The sequence below is a fragment of the Tyto alba genome, unplaced genomic scaffold (assembly GCF_018691265.1).
Source record: "Tyto alba isolate M040663 unplaced genomic scaffold, T.alba_DEE_v4.0 Super-Scaffold_16, whole genome shotgun sequence".
Taxonomy (NCBI): Eukaryota; Metazoa; Chordata; class Aves; order Strigiformes; family Tytonidae; genus Tyto; species Tyto alba.
This window is the reverse complement of record NW_024881278.1, coordinates 14,842,113-14,859,767: the sequence shown is the minus strand read 5'-3', so window position 1 is coordinate 14,859,767 and position 17,655 is coordinate 14,842,113. Positions and strand designations below refer to the sequence as shown.

At 41.5% G+C, this 17,655-nt stretch overlaps 1 protein-coding gene across 2 annotated transcripts in view; it reads right to left on the bottom strand.

Moving 5' to 3' along the window:
- Positions 1 to 16,043, bottom strand: part of WDR26 (WD repeat domain 26) — a 32,858-nt gene extending 16,815 nt beyond the window's left edge. Inside the window, exons 1-8 of one of the 2 annotated variants that reach the window (XM_032989117.2) lie at positions 15,211 to 16,043; positions 13,514 to 13,613; positions 13,306 to 13,362; positions 6,969 to 7,105; positions 6,296 to 6,393; positions 5,313 to 5,469; positions 3,557 to 3,613; positions 656 to 794 (exon numbers count right to left, since the gene is read on the bottom strand). In XM_032989117.2, the coding sequence (XP_032845008.2) occupies positions 656 to 794; positions 3,557 to 3,613; positions 5,313 to 5,469; positions 6,296 to 6,393; positions 6,969 to 7,105; positions 13,306 to 13,362; positions 13,514 to 13,613; positions 15,211 to 15,572 (1,107 nt within the window). In that variant the 5' untranslated portion in view covers positions 15,573 to 16,043. The remainder of the gene's footprint in view (positions 1 to 655; positions 795 to 3,556; positions 3,614 to 5,312; positions 5,470 to 6,295; positions 6,394 to 6,968; positions 7,106 to 13,305; positions 13,363 to 13,513; positions 13,614 to 15,210) is intronic. The other variant, XM_032989118.2, reaches the window with a different exon arrangement.
- Positions 16,044 to 17,655: the final 1,612 nt, after the last annotated feature.

Genomic DNA, 17,655 nt, shown 5'->3' with positions numbered 1-17,655 from the left:
ACCTAAAACCACAGTCCGTAAGAAAATGGATAGGTATGCTTCTATGTGACAGTGGATTCTGACAAATACTTAAATCTTCATCTCAAGCCAAGGCAAATCTTACAGCAGCAACTAGCATGAAGCAGTATGCTGATACAACTTCAGTTTAGCACATACCACTTCATTACTCAGAAATAAAGTAATAAATGGTGAAAGGGATAGAGTATTTAAATCCAAGTCTGCTAGTAGTAACAAGATAACAGAAAGGGGTTAGTCACATACATAGATCAGTACTCCTATCAAGAGTAAGTTAGAAGAACAGTTCCTCACTGCCATACTCCCTTCACTCTCATCCAATGCTTCTTAAGGCCTTCCAAGCTCAGAAGCTTCCCTGGAAGGTACCAGCAGGCTCTACCCCATGGTACTGGTTAGGGGCACAAAGTTCCTGATCCAAAGCAGCCAACAGTTCAAGCCTCACACTCAGGCATCATGTTTTCAAGTGTCCTCCTCCGCTAACTTACATTGACCGTGACCTTCAGTCTCTAACATCCCAGGGAAACACCCTAGTCAGCAGGCTACAGGACATGTCCTACAAAAATCAAACCATCCTAACAAGAGAAACAGGAGAGGGAAGGAAAAGACAAGTCATACACATCTTAACACGTTGCACACTTACTGGATCAACCTGCCATATAATAACAGTTGTGTCCTTAGATCCTGTTGCTAGTTTAGTGCCGTCATTGGAGAATTTACAGAACCACACTTCATTACAGTGCTCCGTTAGTATCTGCTGTGTATAGCATGGGAACTGTTTCCTGGGAAAAGAAAGGGATGTAATCACAGATTAATAAGAAGGGAGTAAGAGATTTTTTTAAAAATCAAGCTAGTAAAAATAAAAACTTATTTAAATGCAAGACTAGACAACTTAGAAAATTCATCTATTAACAGCTGCTTCAAATAAGTACACAGTGACATATCTTATCTGTTAAAAAGCTCACAACCACCAAGTGATCATAACTAATCTTAAGAATGTAGAACTATCCTTATATGAAAAAATAACAAATTAGGTGAGTGGAGTAACTTGGAATAAAACTGACCTCATCAGGTATGTAACAGCTTATTACAATACACTACTACGAGGTATAGAAAACACAGGGTTCAAAGAGGTTTGGATTCCAATCTTGTCAAATCTTTAGGAGTGATTCTTACATAAAAGTTGAGTAAAAGAATAGTCTTATTTAATTTTCTTGAATGTGATCTTGCAGTAAGTTAGATGTTCCTTTGCCTTCATTTTGTGCCATTTTTCATTTTCTTTGCAGGGTACCACATACAATACCTAAGTATAACTAACATGATACCATTATGAGCTTTCAACTTGAAAACTTTGTTTTCCCTCAACGTCTACATTATTCTGTAAAATGTTAAGTGTTTAATCAAACAAAATATTATATGATAAACTACTGTAGAAGAGTCAAAGATTCCTTTAAGTCTAACATTTAATATTCTAGTTACACACCGAGGAAAAGCCAGCAGTCAAAATATTAAGTTATGTAGGAACTGGAGACAAGTTTTATTTTATTTATAGCTTGACTACTGTATACGAATTTGAGAGTGAAGATAAAATAAATGTACGCTTTTACAGCAGATGACTGCTTTTATAAGTAATACCGCAGTAACTACAAGTTCATTGTTCAGATGCACTAAAAGGTAGCCTCTAACTACAGACATTTTTTCTTGAACTTCAGGAATCCTGAAGTGGTTTAGTCTTATGTTGAGTTTTTATGGTGCCCAGTGCAACAGGGCAACACAACTCTAATGGGACACAACAGTACTAATGTAACAATAACAGTCTCTGTGAATGTACAGTTGTAATTATCACTGGAGATAAACTGGCCTAAAAAAAAAACAAAAAAAAACCAAAAAAAACCCCACACAACAACTTACTTCCTTTACATTACTGTTTAAAAATACAGTTTGGTGGTAGCCAGGCTGACAGACACCTGAAAAAATACTTACCAGAAGCTAGAAAAAGTTATGCTTAATATAGTGTCTGTATCCTCTCAGTCTACTTTCTTCTAGACTAAAATGCTTCCTAGTCCATACTTAAAGACTACTGAGCAGCACTAAACAACCATACAGTCCCTCATTTCCTATCTCATGGTGAAAGAGGATAAACAAAACGTACATATACATACTTGTAGTTGACTTCCTTGGGTATGTCTACTTACTCGTTTATAGAGAAACACAAGTCTGTTCTGCTCCTGCTTTAAGCTGCCCAGGAGCTGTCTACTGGCCACTGGAACAACACTGAGCCCAAGGTAAAAAGCCCCCACCATTGAAAGAATACTTTGTTTTCCTTGAAGTCTAGAGGGAAGTAGGCAACCCTTACACAGATATGTGTGCCTACAGGAAAAGTGTTTCATTATTATTTAGCCATAGTTAATGTTTTTCCTCAGAGCAGCAATTTGCTTTAAAAGGTTAAAGAGTTTTTATCCATAACTCATACAAAGTACAAGGGGCACACTGTGTCCCAGGAAAGCCCTTTCAGCATACCTAATTTTTTAAAAAAATACTCTATAGAACAATAACTGTTGTATTTTAAAGCTTAAGAAAAGCAGCCAAGGTTTTGTAGACATGAAAAGCAAGTAGTATAATGCTGGAGTACACAGTTTTCATAGTAAGGTGGCCTTTAGGTTCCTCAGAAGGGTAACAGGCACAGTCAATACAGCTGCTGCAGACACAGCCCGGTACTGAATTATGTTATTCACAGTCCAGTCAGATCAGAGCACTCTCGCAGAAAGTTCTCCTAACTAATGAAACATTCAATCCAGCAAGTTTGACTTCACAGATAGGAAGGCATATATTAAATAACTTCGATTCATTACAAATTGTTCTGTTTGGCACAACACACTTGAATAATGTTGTTCAAAGACTAATACAAAGTATCTAATAAAAGTATCTGTTGTTGTATCTACAGAAGTTCAAAATTCTAAATATAACACCAAACGGCTACTTTCTTATTCCCTTTATATACAATGGCTTCCACACGGTTCTTTTTCGGAAATGCTTCATTAAGCTAATACCTAGAAAACAGCAGCATTCACCTCTCATTTGGGCATCACTGTTTGTCTGCAAACTCAGACTAAAGTTTATTTACATGAAAACAGGACAAAAGAATTACGGGGGGGGGGAAAACAAAACCAAAAAAACACCCAACTAGGCCAAAGGCTCTCAAAACCAAAAATGACCACCCCCAAGAGCATCAATTCTCTATCATCAAATCTCAGGCACAGTAAGATGAAATCCCTCACTTTCACTCCCAGAAGTTTCTCCCTCTTACCTCCCATTCTTATGAAGTGATTAAGTTTTAGTTAAACATTTTACCTATTAGTGCAATTTAAGCATGCTTGATCAAAATATTGCCAGAAGTCCAAAACAGATTAGTTCCAACTAAAAAAGGGAAAGTTGTCAGTGTTCTATCATTCAAGTAGCACAGAACTTAAATTGTCTAAGCTATTAGACTACCGTTACTTCTGTCAGTTTAATGAAAATTTGGCTTCCACTGTCTTTAACTCACCTCATTATGCCCAAGCATGGCAGCATGTACAGCGCACCACATACTGATCTCAGACCCCTGCAATAGGTAGGTACAATAGGTTGAGTTGAGGACAGAATGGAAGCCTTTATTTTGAAGTGGTTCGTTGGTGGGGTTTTTTTAATTGAAGTAGTTGTCAGTATCTTTGTATGTATACATACCAAATATGCAAACTTAGCAAGTACCACATTAGGTAAAAAACAAAACAAAACAAACTATGGTCATACTTTTATGTCAGCAAACAGATTCAGATTGGCTGAAATTGAAGTCCAGATTTGTTGCATATAGTATCTTTTATATCTGGATCTACCTAGTCTGCCTTCAGTAAACCATGCTCTTTGGTGTTTGATTAATCACATCAAATCCCCTACAGAACATCCAGTGTTACTTATAGACTTGTGTAAAGACTAAAATTAAATCTGTTAGGCTGATTTAAGACTCACTTCTGAAGTAGGGAAGCCACAACTCCAGTATCTGATCATTTCCAGTAGCTCTTAAAACGAGGAATAGTCAAATGTCCACATGTGCACACACACACACAAAACCGCTGAAACAATGTGATGTAGCAAAATTGCAAGCTAGACAACAGTCTAAAATAGTTACTTGAATACACGCAGTGCTGAAGATATTAATTTTTAAACCTTAAGATGGCTGCAGTGAAGTATCATGGAAGTCTGCGTCTTAAAAGGAGATTCCAAGTAACCCAAGAATTTAAGTCAAAGCAGTTGAGTTCAAAAAGTTGCTATAAGCAAGTTTATCAGTACTTAATTACTTCCTCAGATGAGTTAACCTCAACATGAAAAGAACTCCCCTATAAGCCCAAGAATTAGGCTGCTACATGAACAAAAATAAGGGCAACACATGCAGCCTTTGTTTTCTAGGTGTCCCAGCCCTCATTGCTTTATTGCACAATGCACAGCAGTTTTCCATAAAAGCTATGCTGAGTTTTTAGGTCCTTAGCAGAGTTTTGCTTGATGAGGACAAAGCACTCAAGTCAGCCATTTGTTAAAAACAAACATCTTCCTGCCTCACGTCTAGCAGAGTATGGCATTTTGAAGATTCAGAAGCAGCATCACTATCGTTAAAAGTTATCTACATAGTCTTAGGAGCCAATATATAGGTAAGAGACATTCAATTCTTACTACCTTACAATTCTGAGAAAACAGTTCTTTAAATCATTCGTATTACATATTGTGTAAAACAGAAATGTCTATTGAACATTTCTAGTTTGTTTGAACCTTTGTGTCTAAAAGCACCTCACTGCACACTATTAAAAGTTGAAGCTGAAAGTTGACTTCATGAAGTATGGTTCAGTAGGCTTTCTGCATGCCAGTAATCTTGAAGACACTCCAGATAAGTAACATACTAGTGATTCTCCAGTGAAAAAAACACAGCAATCACATGTTGATGAATAAACAGACTGGTGTTCCAAAATTACAAGAAACTAGTGGCTAAGGATTAGCCTAGTAATATATTCTATTCATACCCATCTGGTTAAATTTTTAAAGCTTCTGTCTTACCCCATTACCCCATGTCCAGCAACCAAAGCCTCCTATACACACCTTCTCTATGCCCCCACACTACTCATTTAATGAGAATGTTATTTTCCCAGTCAACTCCTGTTAAACCAACTCAGAATAGTTTTCATGTTCCTTTTAACAGTAGGTACAATAAGCTAATTGTAAAAGACAAAGACAAGACACTGTTGCCCATCTTAAAAGTTGCAAGGGTTTCTTACCTACTACAAACATGATCTATTAGCAGCGAGACAGAATCTAGATTACTATCTAGTTTCGTATTATGATATAGGCACCGGTCCCGTTGTAGTTCCACAGCCTGACGTAGCAGGTTCTGTAAACGCCTTGGAGGAAGCATCACTGATGGGGGTAGGTATGCTTTAAAAGAGTTATTAAGAAAAAAAAAAAAAAAAAAAAAATATATATATATATATATATCAAAACCAAGTTACAAGTAAGAGCATATTTTGATTTGAGTGTTTTTGGAAGAGACCTTAGTAAACAAAGCTTAAAAGGTACAGGAAAAGAATGCCTACGGTTTGTCAAATTTACAGCTATACATATGTAATTACAAGCATGAACTTCTGGAAAGCAGAGCTGCATGCAAGGTATTCGTAGTTGTAGTATATGTTGTCCTGGCCAACAAGCACCATTTACACGAGCTAACTCAAAAGCCAGCATTTAACAAAACTGTAAAATTGCAGAAACAACAGTATAAGTATTCATTTAAGAAATTCTCGAACACTATCAAAATAAGTAATACCATGGGTTTTACAACTCTGATACACAGTATTACACCGGCCACAAGAAAAAGAGAAAAGACACCATAATTCATAGCAAAGTCTGAGGCCACTATCAACCAGTACTAGTGGTTATAGGCCACACTTCGTTTCAACCTCTCAGTACAGCTGGCATTTACAAAGCACTCCCCACCCCCTCCTCTGAACCGCACATTTAATCACCATTACTGCATGCAGCAGAGCTAAGAAATAAGAGCTCCTATTACAAATAGTTTATCAGAGACAGCAAAAGGTTAGATACAGAAGACCAAAGGGTAAAGGCAGCTAAAGGCATCCCCATTAACTAAGAAATACAAAAACAACAACCGGCAAATGCAGTTAACGTCAATTCCCTGAGATATGTCATGTAATACATACTGGATCTACAGAGGTAGGAATAAATTCTAAACACTAGAACATCTTACTCTGGAGTTTGTCCAAAAGTTTAGATCTGGAAGCTGTTCCTTTCCCTTCCCACTCTGCTTTTGCACGCAAGTCTTCTGCATGGCTACACATCAGATACCTGTTTAAAAAAGCGTACACACAGCAACAGACCAAGTCTTTCTAGAATCATTCTTTTAACTTTTAAGCATGCTATATATCATAACATTCTTAAGGAACTGGAAACAGGTGATTTAAGCTTGAGACTGATACAAAAAAGGGCAGAGAACTATTCCACGCAAACACTCAGCCTCAGAACAAACGTCTACAAATTGGCAGTATAAGAAAACAAAACAAACTGATTTTAGCAAAGGTAGAAATGTCTTATTTTCATCTAAGAATAAACCAGACTATATTCACCTACTTATTCAATTATAACAGGCTAATAATTCTCTAGATCAGATGACCATACATATGCATTAATTTGGGTTCTAGTACTACAAAAGTAAATCATAATCAGGTTGTTTTCAAGCATCTGAAACAGAACACTATCTACTGAATAGTTGACTTTACTCACCATTTTAGCATATCTCACTATAACTTATTAATCAACAGGATAATAGCTTTAATATAGTTTAAGTTTTTACAATGTAAGCTATCAAAAGCTATAGAATTCCTTAGAAAGTATCACCGAAAGAGCTAAGTCCAAACACTTACCCACTGAGGACATGAATGCGTTCTGTATTATATTTCAGAGGCGTCAGTTCACAGCGTAGAACTTGAAGTGCCTCCAGGACCTTGCCATCCTCCAGGTATTCCAGGTACTTCTGCTGCAGCAGCAAAAACTTCATCCTCTGACATGACAGAAAGCAGCAGTCAGGGGAAAAAGGTTGACTGAAGTTTCAGAAAACGTTTGAGCCTAAACAGAACAGTAGAAACCATTCTACTATGCCCTTCAGAAATACAGCTACATGTAACGTTTCATTACTCAATTTCTGTCTGCTGGGTTTTCAACAACATTGCAGCAATTAAGTTATCCATTAATTTCTTGCCTGACTTATGGGGCTCCAAGTACCTTTCTACCTTATTTCTCAGATCCCCCCTTCAATTTGCCTCATTTTCATATTCACTCCCCTTTCAGTCACCATTCTTCAAACCCTGAATTAGACAGGCTTTCCAGTCTTACATTCTAGCAAGACAGCGCCCAAAAGCAGCTAATAACATATTTAAGACTGCATGACAGCACTGAACACAATAGGCCAGCAAATTCTCATACTGCTTACATAGGAGCTGACATGGATTGTTTGCATAGCTGCATAACATGTAGCAATAACAAATTCACACTGCCTGAGGATTTGGTTTGTAGTTCCATGTTAAATTGTCTTCCTTGGGTGTTGCATCATTTTTCAAGATTACAGAAAAAAAATTCCTATATTTAGGAATCACTTCTCAGAATTAATTACAGCTATTTCATAGTGTTCCTTTAATCTTGAACAGTTCTTGGTTGTTTTCTTTTAAAAAAAATAATCAAGCCTGCTACTCTAACAACAAATGTCTGTGGATAAAAAAAGAAAACCAGGCATTCATTTACTATGTCAAAAAACTTGAAGTCCTAGAAATTTCTAACACCAACTTAGTAGAAACACTGTTTGTTTCTGGATGAAACCAACTATTCCGCATTTGCACATCATCTTTACTACTATCAGTTAATGGAGAGAAAAGACATATCTGGTTCACGAGTCAGCAGGTTAGAAGAAAACGTACATTCTTAGGCATATCAGTGAGAAACAGAATGAAAATTAGGTGTAGCAAATTACATTTGCTTTTCTAACAAATACACCACCAGCTCAATCACCAGTTTCCTCTGCTCTGTCAGACCTTGTGCACTTCACTATTAACATGCTCATATTTGGTCAATGTTTACTTAGTTTCAAACACATTGCTAGCCTCCTTAAGTAGAGGGATAATTGGGAAGTTTAAGACGCTCCCATCCTAGTAAAGCTTACATAAAAGTTTATGGCTTACTATATGTAAAATCCAAAGTTAAAACATAAAGCAGTTTTAGTTTCCAGAGATATTCAGTTCTTCGAAAGAATGGTTTCCATATCCAGTGCTATTATTTAACACACAACTTTGTGAAGCATAAAACGTTACATAGTAAAGATGACTTACATTCAAACAGGTCTTTAGTACTCTATTGTCCTGCATGTGACAGGCAAACCCGTATTACATTTCCTGTCCAGCTCTTTAGTTTATTTGAATTTGGAATTGTTAGAGCATCACTGTACAGTTTTTCCAGATGAGACATTTTTTGGCATGCTGACATGTAGAAAACCAAAAGAAAGATATCCCAATTATTTACAACCTCAGTGGTTGGTTCCATGCAGTAGGCCAGCAGACCTCACGCTGTTTGTTTATATACTAGCAGCAGGAGGGATAAGAGCTTCCTCTCCCAGCTATGCACATGCTCACAAGGATGCATGGAGGTGCTCAGGTAGCAGTCACATACCATATTTCACTCTTCTTGGTCACCTCACACTGATGAGCAGCACCAGATAAAAAATAGTCTGACATTTCCCGTTTGTAATAAAAACTACAATCCCTCCAACTCGTCCTTCTCCACTCACTGCATGTAATAGTTATTAAATTTATATAATCCTTCCCTTAAATGTAATAACCATATCTGTATCCAATTACTCTTTCTCCCTCCCTACTTTCAGGACTTGGCATGTTAATTAAATTTAGGGAAAAAAGCAAAAAACAGAAAACCCTAAAAAACAGCTTTTGTAACACCAGTCACAATTCTATGGAAGCATTACAGGAACACTACCATGCAGAATGCTGTCACCAAGTTATCCAAAGAAGTGTAACTTCAGTTGTGGGTTAGAAAGTATAACTTCAAAAAAAGTAATCGGTGCCATGTGTGACTTTGTTCTGGAGGCTTTTATATTCCTAATATGCCACAGTACTGTACAGTTCATGAAAGAGTCTACTGTTAACATAATGGAGAATAAGAATAAAAGATAAGCAGTTTTAAATTGTAACTTATCTATAGCAAAAGGCAAGGACTAAAGTGTTGATAGGGAAATTAAATTGATTTTCTAAGCTATTTTGATAACTGCTCCAAAACTTGCCCTACAGCATACTCAAACAATGGCACGAATACAGACTCCTTAAGGCAAAAGTCACACTCCAATGACATCATATTTCAAGTAATTGTTTTACATCAGGACACTCACAGCCTCCTACTACTTATTTCTGTGCAACTAATGACTTTGCTGACAAATAGATTTTCTTTAACAACTGAATTTTGTCTTTGTTTTCTCTCGGCTACTTATATGCCCTACTAATAGTACCACTAATTACTTCCAATACCACTATCATGGTAGACAAGACTATTTTGAGTACATCATCTTTTCTAGAGCCCAAACAACCTGTTCTAGGAGGAAAGAGAACTGTTTATAATATTGGCAACTGTAAAGTAAAAGCATGAACCCCACTAAGTAGAACAAGTATAAAACTAATCTTATGCAAGGCACCCACAAGAACAGCTTACTCATTCTCCATATTCTTCAGCCACCTTCCAAATAAAGGATATAAAAATTATCAGAATCTAAATCATACCATGTACGACAAATAGGAGTGTCTAGGATTTGTTGTTATCATCTCAGTGCTTGCAATGTAAACTCAACATCATTATACTCTTTACTGTTGAACAATTTAAATCCACACACCATTATCACTGAGCTTACAGCAAAGATTCTCCATTCTCTAGGACCCATGAAAGAGTCCAACACAACAGTCTCAGCACTGTAGTCTGGCTGGTTTTGTTCAGTTACCACTACCTCATCACAGTCAAGAAATTAGGCCATTTTGATCACTGGTTACAGTAGCAAATCTGCAGAAGTTTGAAGAATAAAACGTATAACAACCTAATTTTAGGATTAGATTTATGGTGTTATTTTTGACATGCATATCTTAACAAGCTCCACAACAGTTTTATTACTATACTAAGAGTTCAAAATAAATAAGTAAACACTACTGAAACAACTATTCTTTGAAATTAAGAGGGTAACTAAAAGACATGCTGAAATTATCAGCTGATGTTTCAAGACAAACTCAACACAGTAGCTATCTGTCTATAGCTTGCAGAACTAAGACTCCAGTTTTCATTACTTTGTAGTCTTTATTACTTTGATAAAATCACTTAAAAATCATCCAAAACATAAATATAAGATTCAATATGTAAAGGACAGAAAATATTCCAGCCTACAGAATTTAACAAGGTTTCAACCATACCAAATCCTGTCACTTAAAGAGTAATTCATTCCAGTAGGGAACTGCCCTTAATGCTGGTAGCAAGAGAGACACCATACAGGCAGGTGGAGCACTTTGCTCAAACAACAAGACATAAATTGCTTTTTTTTTTTCTTCTACTGCCTGCTGTGGGCTGTGTATCTCCAGAACTGGGGGAAAGCCCCATGTAAGTAAATGAAAATAAAAAGAGGACGATTTGAAAATATATTCCACATGACTATAGAGGAATAATCTCTAGGTATCTTCCTAGGTTCAACTAGTTACCCAAGAGAGATGCCACAACATGCCTGAGTAGCCCTAAAGCAAGCAAAACCTCAGGGTGGCTTGAAGCTGATATTTTCTAAGTGTTACTCAAGACAGAATAACATGCTTGAATCAGCTATGAAGTTTTCCTACAGATTGTCTCAAAACAGCTGTATCTTACATGCTGGAAAAGTAAACATGACTAATTGCACACTATATAGCACTCAGTTGTACCGACACAAAAACAGCAGACTCTCCTCATTATCTCCCCCAACATACCAACACACAGCATCAAAGGTTTACAGATTGAGGTTAGCTACATTTTGCAGAAATAAATTAAAACAAGCATAGAATTTTCAAATACCTATGTATCCCCTTCACTGACCAGACATTTCAAAAGCAGCTATGTATCCTGGTTATTTTGTCCGGGTCATATTAACTATAAGGAAGAAAAAAACAAACAAACCACAAACCAAAACCAAACCAAACACACACACACACACACCCTACTTTGTTAAATACTCTGTGTCATCTAAACTTTCAGGTACCCATTCTTCTTGTATGCACATATTTTTGAAACATCTAGTCATTCAGTACGAGTCACAAGTCAGGATTCAGGAAACCCAAAAATCTAATTTTTTGTTTTTAAAGAGTTACCTGCAGCAGCATCTTGTTTGGACTTTCCCTAATCAAGACATTTATCATCTTCATCAGCTCTGACTTTGCTGCAGCTGGGATGATCTACACAGCATAAAGCATCCCTTCTCACCTGTAATGATCTTTCACTAGTTTTCCAAGTGCTGACTATACTAACACCCACCCATAATCTCAACCATGTACAAAAAAAGCCTGATGGGGAAGGAGGTGGAGACAGTGTGCAGTCGATGGAGCATGCAGGAGCTCAACTTATCCTTGCAAATCAGTATTGTCTTACTAACACACACACGTAAGACATTTAATGCTGGTGCCTGTTCTAAATTAAGAAGTTTACGTAAAGAAGAACAACTTTAAAAAGAAAATAGTTAATATTTGGTTCAGGTAAAGTTCTGTCTCAACCAAGTATTTCTATTGCACCAAGTTTTATTCAAGCAGTTAGACAGCAGCATTAAAGAGTGCATGCTTTCAGAGCCCTCCAAAACAGCAGAAGGAAAACATCCCCTTTTTCCTCAAATTAAGTTCTCCAAAAAGTACAATGCTAATACTCAGTTAAACCTCTTGACTCCCAGACACGTAACACACTTCAATACTACAGAGAAAGTTGGTAACTTCAGAAGTTAGAAACACGAGAAAATTTGCTTCAAATGACCATTCATATTCACATACAGTGGTTTCATACTTTCAGTCTCCCCAAACTATTGAACGCTTCATGCAATATTCTAAAGTATTTGAACGGTAAATCTTGTGTTGAGTCTTTGAGAAAAGAGAAAGTGAACTACTAGTGTAATTAAGAGGTGCCAAACTTTGACCAAATTAATAGAACAGAATGTATATTTCTCTGAAGTAATCTGATGTTTTGTTAAAACATTTGTTTTCCCTACTTCACTTCCTGTTCTCTCTTTCTCTCCCTCCCCCACCAGACAGGAAATTGTCTTGACAACAAATGAATCAGCTAGAAGTGGAGCTAAGCAGCCATCAGCTGATTCTTCATTGTTTACAGTCACAGACACTTCAAAAAACATTGCTACTGTTTTCTTCCTAAGTGACTGTAGTAGCTATAACTTCATTTTGTTAAAATAAACGTTTAAACACAACAGAACAAGACTTTTGAAGAGCTAAGTAATGATTTTCATCTCGAGATAGAAAAATCAAACCAAGGAACACTTTCCTCAAAGTCACTGAAATCATAACAACACATATTGTAATTGTCAAATCACAGGATCTAGCAACCTTTTATTTCTAGGTTCACCTTTAAAAAAAAAAACAGCCAGCCAAAGAGAAAAATCTCTAAATAAAATCCCAAACAGCAATACAAATGCATTTGCTCTTTAGAAGCCATCTGGAAAAGCAACAGTATTGTTCATGGTCTATAGCAGTCTCTATATTCTTGTAATGTGCTATTACAATGCCAACTCCACATCAGTATCAGTGCATTTTATTTCTAAACTTCTCTTCCTTCAAGAAAACCTGACTCCCATGAACACAGAGGTTGGGAGAAGTATTTCAAGTTTGAAATTAGTATTCAACATAGGCAGTTTCTACAGAAACTGACCTATTTTAGGACTGTTACAGGATATTTTATCAGTTAAGTATGTTTAACAAAGTTTAAATATTCAGTACATCAAATATTAGCCTCAGTACTTTTGGGCTTCCTATCTCACATTAAAAAAAAGAAAAAAAAACCGTTCAGATTAGTATGATGTTTGAGATAGCATGCAAGCTGCTTAAAGTAAACAAAAAAAGAAAACAACTGTGGACAACCAACCATAGCGAAAGATTACACCACTACAATTAGTCCAACTATACAGCTCTGAAAGAGTTCAAGTGTGCCTCTTACCACAATTGCATGCGGAGAATGCACTAAGGCCTTAAGTTCATTCAGGTCGTTCTCAGCCTGCAGAAATCAGCATAAGAAAGAAAGAAAGAAAGAAAAAAAAAAAACAAAAAAAAAAAACAACACAAAAGTATATAAGGACAGTGGATTTTGAATTCTCTCACAGATACTATAAACAGTGGTTAATACAGTCCTATAAGCCCTACGTTACCTTATCCCATTCTCCTTCCATGACATGATTGCGGAATTTTGTAGCAGAAGGATGTTCTAAACGACATCCTGACTCTTGCATGAGAAGATCAACAGTCTGGCTGCAGGAGAGATACAGTGTAAAAAAACCCGACCAGTTTTACCCTCACAAATATACCGCCTGCTATGATAACAATTAACCATATTTAAAAGTAACTTTATTAAAGTAAGAATACTATGACCAGATTCAGATGCTTGTCCAAAAAGACTCATCTCAGTTACCTGAGACATGTAAACAGCTACCTATGTCTAAAGCAAGTTGTCAACGAGCTTGAAAGCTTTGCTGAAGTACCATAAAGTACGTGACTTACCAGCCACCACAAACAGCAATCCCTGCACAGAAGATAAACTTCATGAAGGAAGATACAGACTAGAAAGCTGTTAGCTGCTGCCTACTATCCCCTGCTCCCTCCCCTGCCACCCCCCAAAGAACACAGAGAGCTACTACATCTGCAACAGGCCTAACTACTACTTCTTCATCGTGTATTGAAAGTCTGGCTCCTTAAAATAAAATAAACAAACTCATGAACCTGTAGCCCTCCCCCTTTTACACTAAAAATAGCTTATTTACTGTGGTGTCGTCTATGAACAGTCACGAGTTGCCTGCTGCTGTAAACTTGCCTCTTGTGTCAGAGGCAATTTATTTTATGTGCTAAGTTCTTTCTAACTGACCCATTCCACAGTGTTTTGAAGACTTCTCTTGTGGTTGCTACATGAAGACTCTACAGGACTTCTCTAGCCTCCTTCCAAAATTATGACATGTTGGCTTTAGCTTTACTCACAAAGTGAGTGTTGTGCTTAAATTCTGAGACTTCTCCTACTCCACTGGCAAATTATTCTCCCTATTCTGATTTTAAGAGAGAGCCAACATACTCGCTCCTAGTCCACAGATAGAATTATTATCAAAATCATGTGTCCAGCAGAAATCTGCAGAGGCCTTCACCATTTACAGGGACTAAGGCTTTCAGAGTGAAACCAAACAGCCTATTTAAGTGGCAGTTCAGTTTGTGCTCGCTTCCTCCCAGCTGACAAGCCGAATCTTGGAGCTCATCTGCAAAAAGCCGCCCCCCCACGCCCAGCTGCGGGCTCCATTATGTTTACCAGATAACTTCTCCCCCACTAACACATTTGTATTGATCTACCCTTATCGGTGTGCAACTCGACTTCCATATTGCCATCCCTGGCAGAGGAAGCTCCCGGCCTGTCCCTTCGCAGAAACACCGAGCTGACCAGCACAGGCTTGGAAAACATTATCTCCGGCTCCATTTTTTTTTTTTTTTTTGCGAGCGGGCCTGCCCCACTGCTCTTCCTCGCACCCGGGCACCAGTCGCTCCTCGCCAGGGACTACCAGGCTGCGACAGGGTAGTTTTTGCCACCAACACCCCCCCACACGCCACCCCCCCTCCGCCCCAGCTCCCCGCATCGGGCTGCCCTCCCCCTCCGCGGGGACCGGCCTCCCGCGGCCCCACGCCGGACCCTGCCGTCCCCTCCCCGCGGGCGTAGAGGAGGGCGGCGGGGCGTGGGTGCGGGGCCTCCCCCGGTCCCACGGAGGCCCCTCCGGTCGCCCCCGGGGAGGAAAGGAAGAAGCCCCCACCCCCCACCCCCGGCTGCGTTCCCCCCTCGCCCACCGCGGCCTCCAGGGCCTCCGCGGCCACTTACTTGAGGCCCAGGCCGTGGAGGTGCTGCCCGATCAGCCGGATCACGTCCTCGTCGGACTGCGAGAGCCGCTTCTTCTTCTTCAGGGCGCTGCCGCCGCCGCCGCCCCCCAGCTCCGCGGCGGCCGGGCCGGGGCCCCCAGCGGCGGGCACCCCGTTATTGACGCTGAGGCCGCCGGGGCTGCCGCCGCCGCTGTTGGCCGAGGGCAGCAACCCGTTGGCGTGGGCCAGCTGGTCGCCGGCGGCCGTGCCCGCCGAGGCCTCGCCGTTCTGGGCGCCCAGGCAGCCCAGCTCCGGGCCCGCCGGCCCCTGCGGCGGCTGCTGCTGCTGCTGCTGCTGGCCCCCTCCCGCCCCGTTGGCCTGCATGGCGCTGCCGACGCCGCCGCTGCTGCTGCCGCTGCTGCTGCCTCTGAGCGGGGCGGCGGCGGGGGCGAGCCCGGCGGGGAGCGAGGGGGACTGGGACGAGGTGAGGCCTGCTCTGCCCGCGGAAGCCCCGGGCTCTCCTGCTCCCTCCACCGCCGCCGCCGGGGAGGCCCGGGCTTTCTTCCGCGGGGGCGGGGAGGCTCCGCCGGTGTCCGAGTCGGAGGAGGAGGAAGCGGAGGCCAGAGTTTCCTCGCCGAGAGCGGCCGTGGTGGGAAGCCGGGGGGGCGAGGAAGGGGGGGAGGGGGGGGGGGGCGGCGGGGGTGAGGGGAGGCGGAGCGGGGCTCTGTGCCCCCCGGGGGTCCCGGAGGCAGCGCCGCCGCCCGCTCGGGGCTCCCTCTGGCGATGGCGGCCGCCGCTGCCCTGAGCCCCCGCCCGGCAGCCCCAGGCGCCCGGCCCGCTCCGCTCGCTGCCCGCTGGGTTTGTCTCCTCTCAGCCCAGCTGCAGCCTAATGGAGTCCGGGCCGGGACGTCACAGGAAATTCCTATACTGCCCCCTACACACACTTCCGCCGCCCGGGGCTGGGGGTGGGGTATGGGCGCTATAGGTGCCGGGGGGCGGCGGCGCGCCAGGGCCCGGGGTCGCCGCCGGGGCCTTCCCGGGGTCGCCGCCGCCCGGCCTCAGGGGCACGGCTCCACCGGCGGGCCTGTGGGGCCGCGGGCGTCCCGCCCGGGGCGGGGAGAGAGGGGGTTAGTGGGGGTGGGGGTCCCGCGGGTGGGTCCCGCCTTGTGCCCCACGTCCGTGGGTCCTCGGGCGGGAGCTCCGTGGCGCGGAGGTGCAAAGACGTGGGCCGCGGCATGTGGTGGGCACCCACCGCCTCGGCATGGCGCGGTGGGACTGGCCGTCCCTTCAGTGTGGCGGAGGTGACCGGGCGGAGGAGGGTTACGGTAATTTCCTGAAGCGATCTGGCTTTTATTTTATTTTTTTAAATACTTAACGAAGTCACATCTTGTCATTGCCCAAGTTGGCTACTGGAAGGGTTCGGACCCCCTGCCAGTCTTGTCTTTTGTAGTTGCTGCACGTGTTGGCACGGAAGCAGGAGGAAAACGGTGTTTTTGCCGGACACCTTCCAGGGATGTCGAGAGTTGGGGCACGTTTGTCACAAGGACAGGCTGGCGGAAGGCACTGGGCGTTTTGGGGGTCCCAGTCCCTGCCTCGAGGTGTCTCCCTCCTGTCCACTCCTGTGCGATGGAGGGGAAACTCAAATCCTCAGCCAAGTCTCTGGGCAAAAGTCATGAGATGAGTGAAATGTTGGTCTTTAAAAATGGTATCTTGAAATAATAATGTTGTGTGTTATTTGGTTTAGAGCCTAGAATTTTCATCTTTGTTATTCTCAAGCTTTTTTCCAAAACGCAAAGGGAAGTAACAAATTTTTTTTTTTCTCAGTAAAAACTGAGATTAATGTCTAATCATTTTCTCCTTCAGAAGCAGGGGTTTTAGGAGCACTAAATGTTAACTGACTTAGATTAAAATTGTAAGTTTGGGCAATAGAGCTTTCTTTCAAGTGGAACTTTGAAGTCTGACTGAGGGGAACCGTGGGCCCAAGACCAGTTGAGAAGTCTTTGAAGAGACTTTGAAGAGTCTTTGAAAGAGTCTTTCTCTGTGTAAGGAAAGAAACCAGAGAAGGAGATGAGACTGTGTGGAGGCCTGTCTAAACTGAAGTAGATACCATACCTTGCCCCTGTTAAGAGGCCTCAGGAGGTGTCTCATTGTTTACAGCCAAAGCGCTCTTACACCAGAGGGAAAAGTTGGAAAGAGCTTCGACACTGAGCACTGCCCGGGTGTGGCTGTGGGATTAAATTCAACCTTAGTCTTCCAGAGAGAGGAGTGTGTTGATTTTGTGTTCCTTAGCTCACCAGCCATTGCTGGAGAACACTGTGCTTGTGTTTTAGCCGCTTCACCACTGCTGTATCTCCTCTCATCTTGATCGCTCCGTCTTTTCAGCGTTCTTGGGTTCTTGTTCCTCAGTCTTGCCCCTCCCCAGGTGCCATCACTGAATCTGTAATTCAAAGACGGGCACAGTACAGAG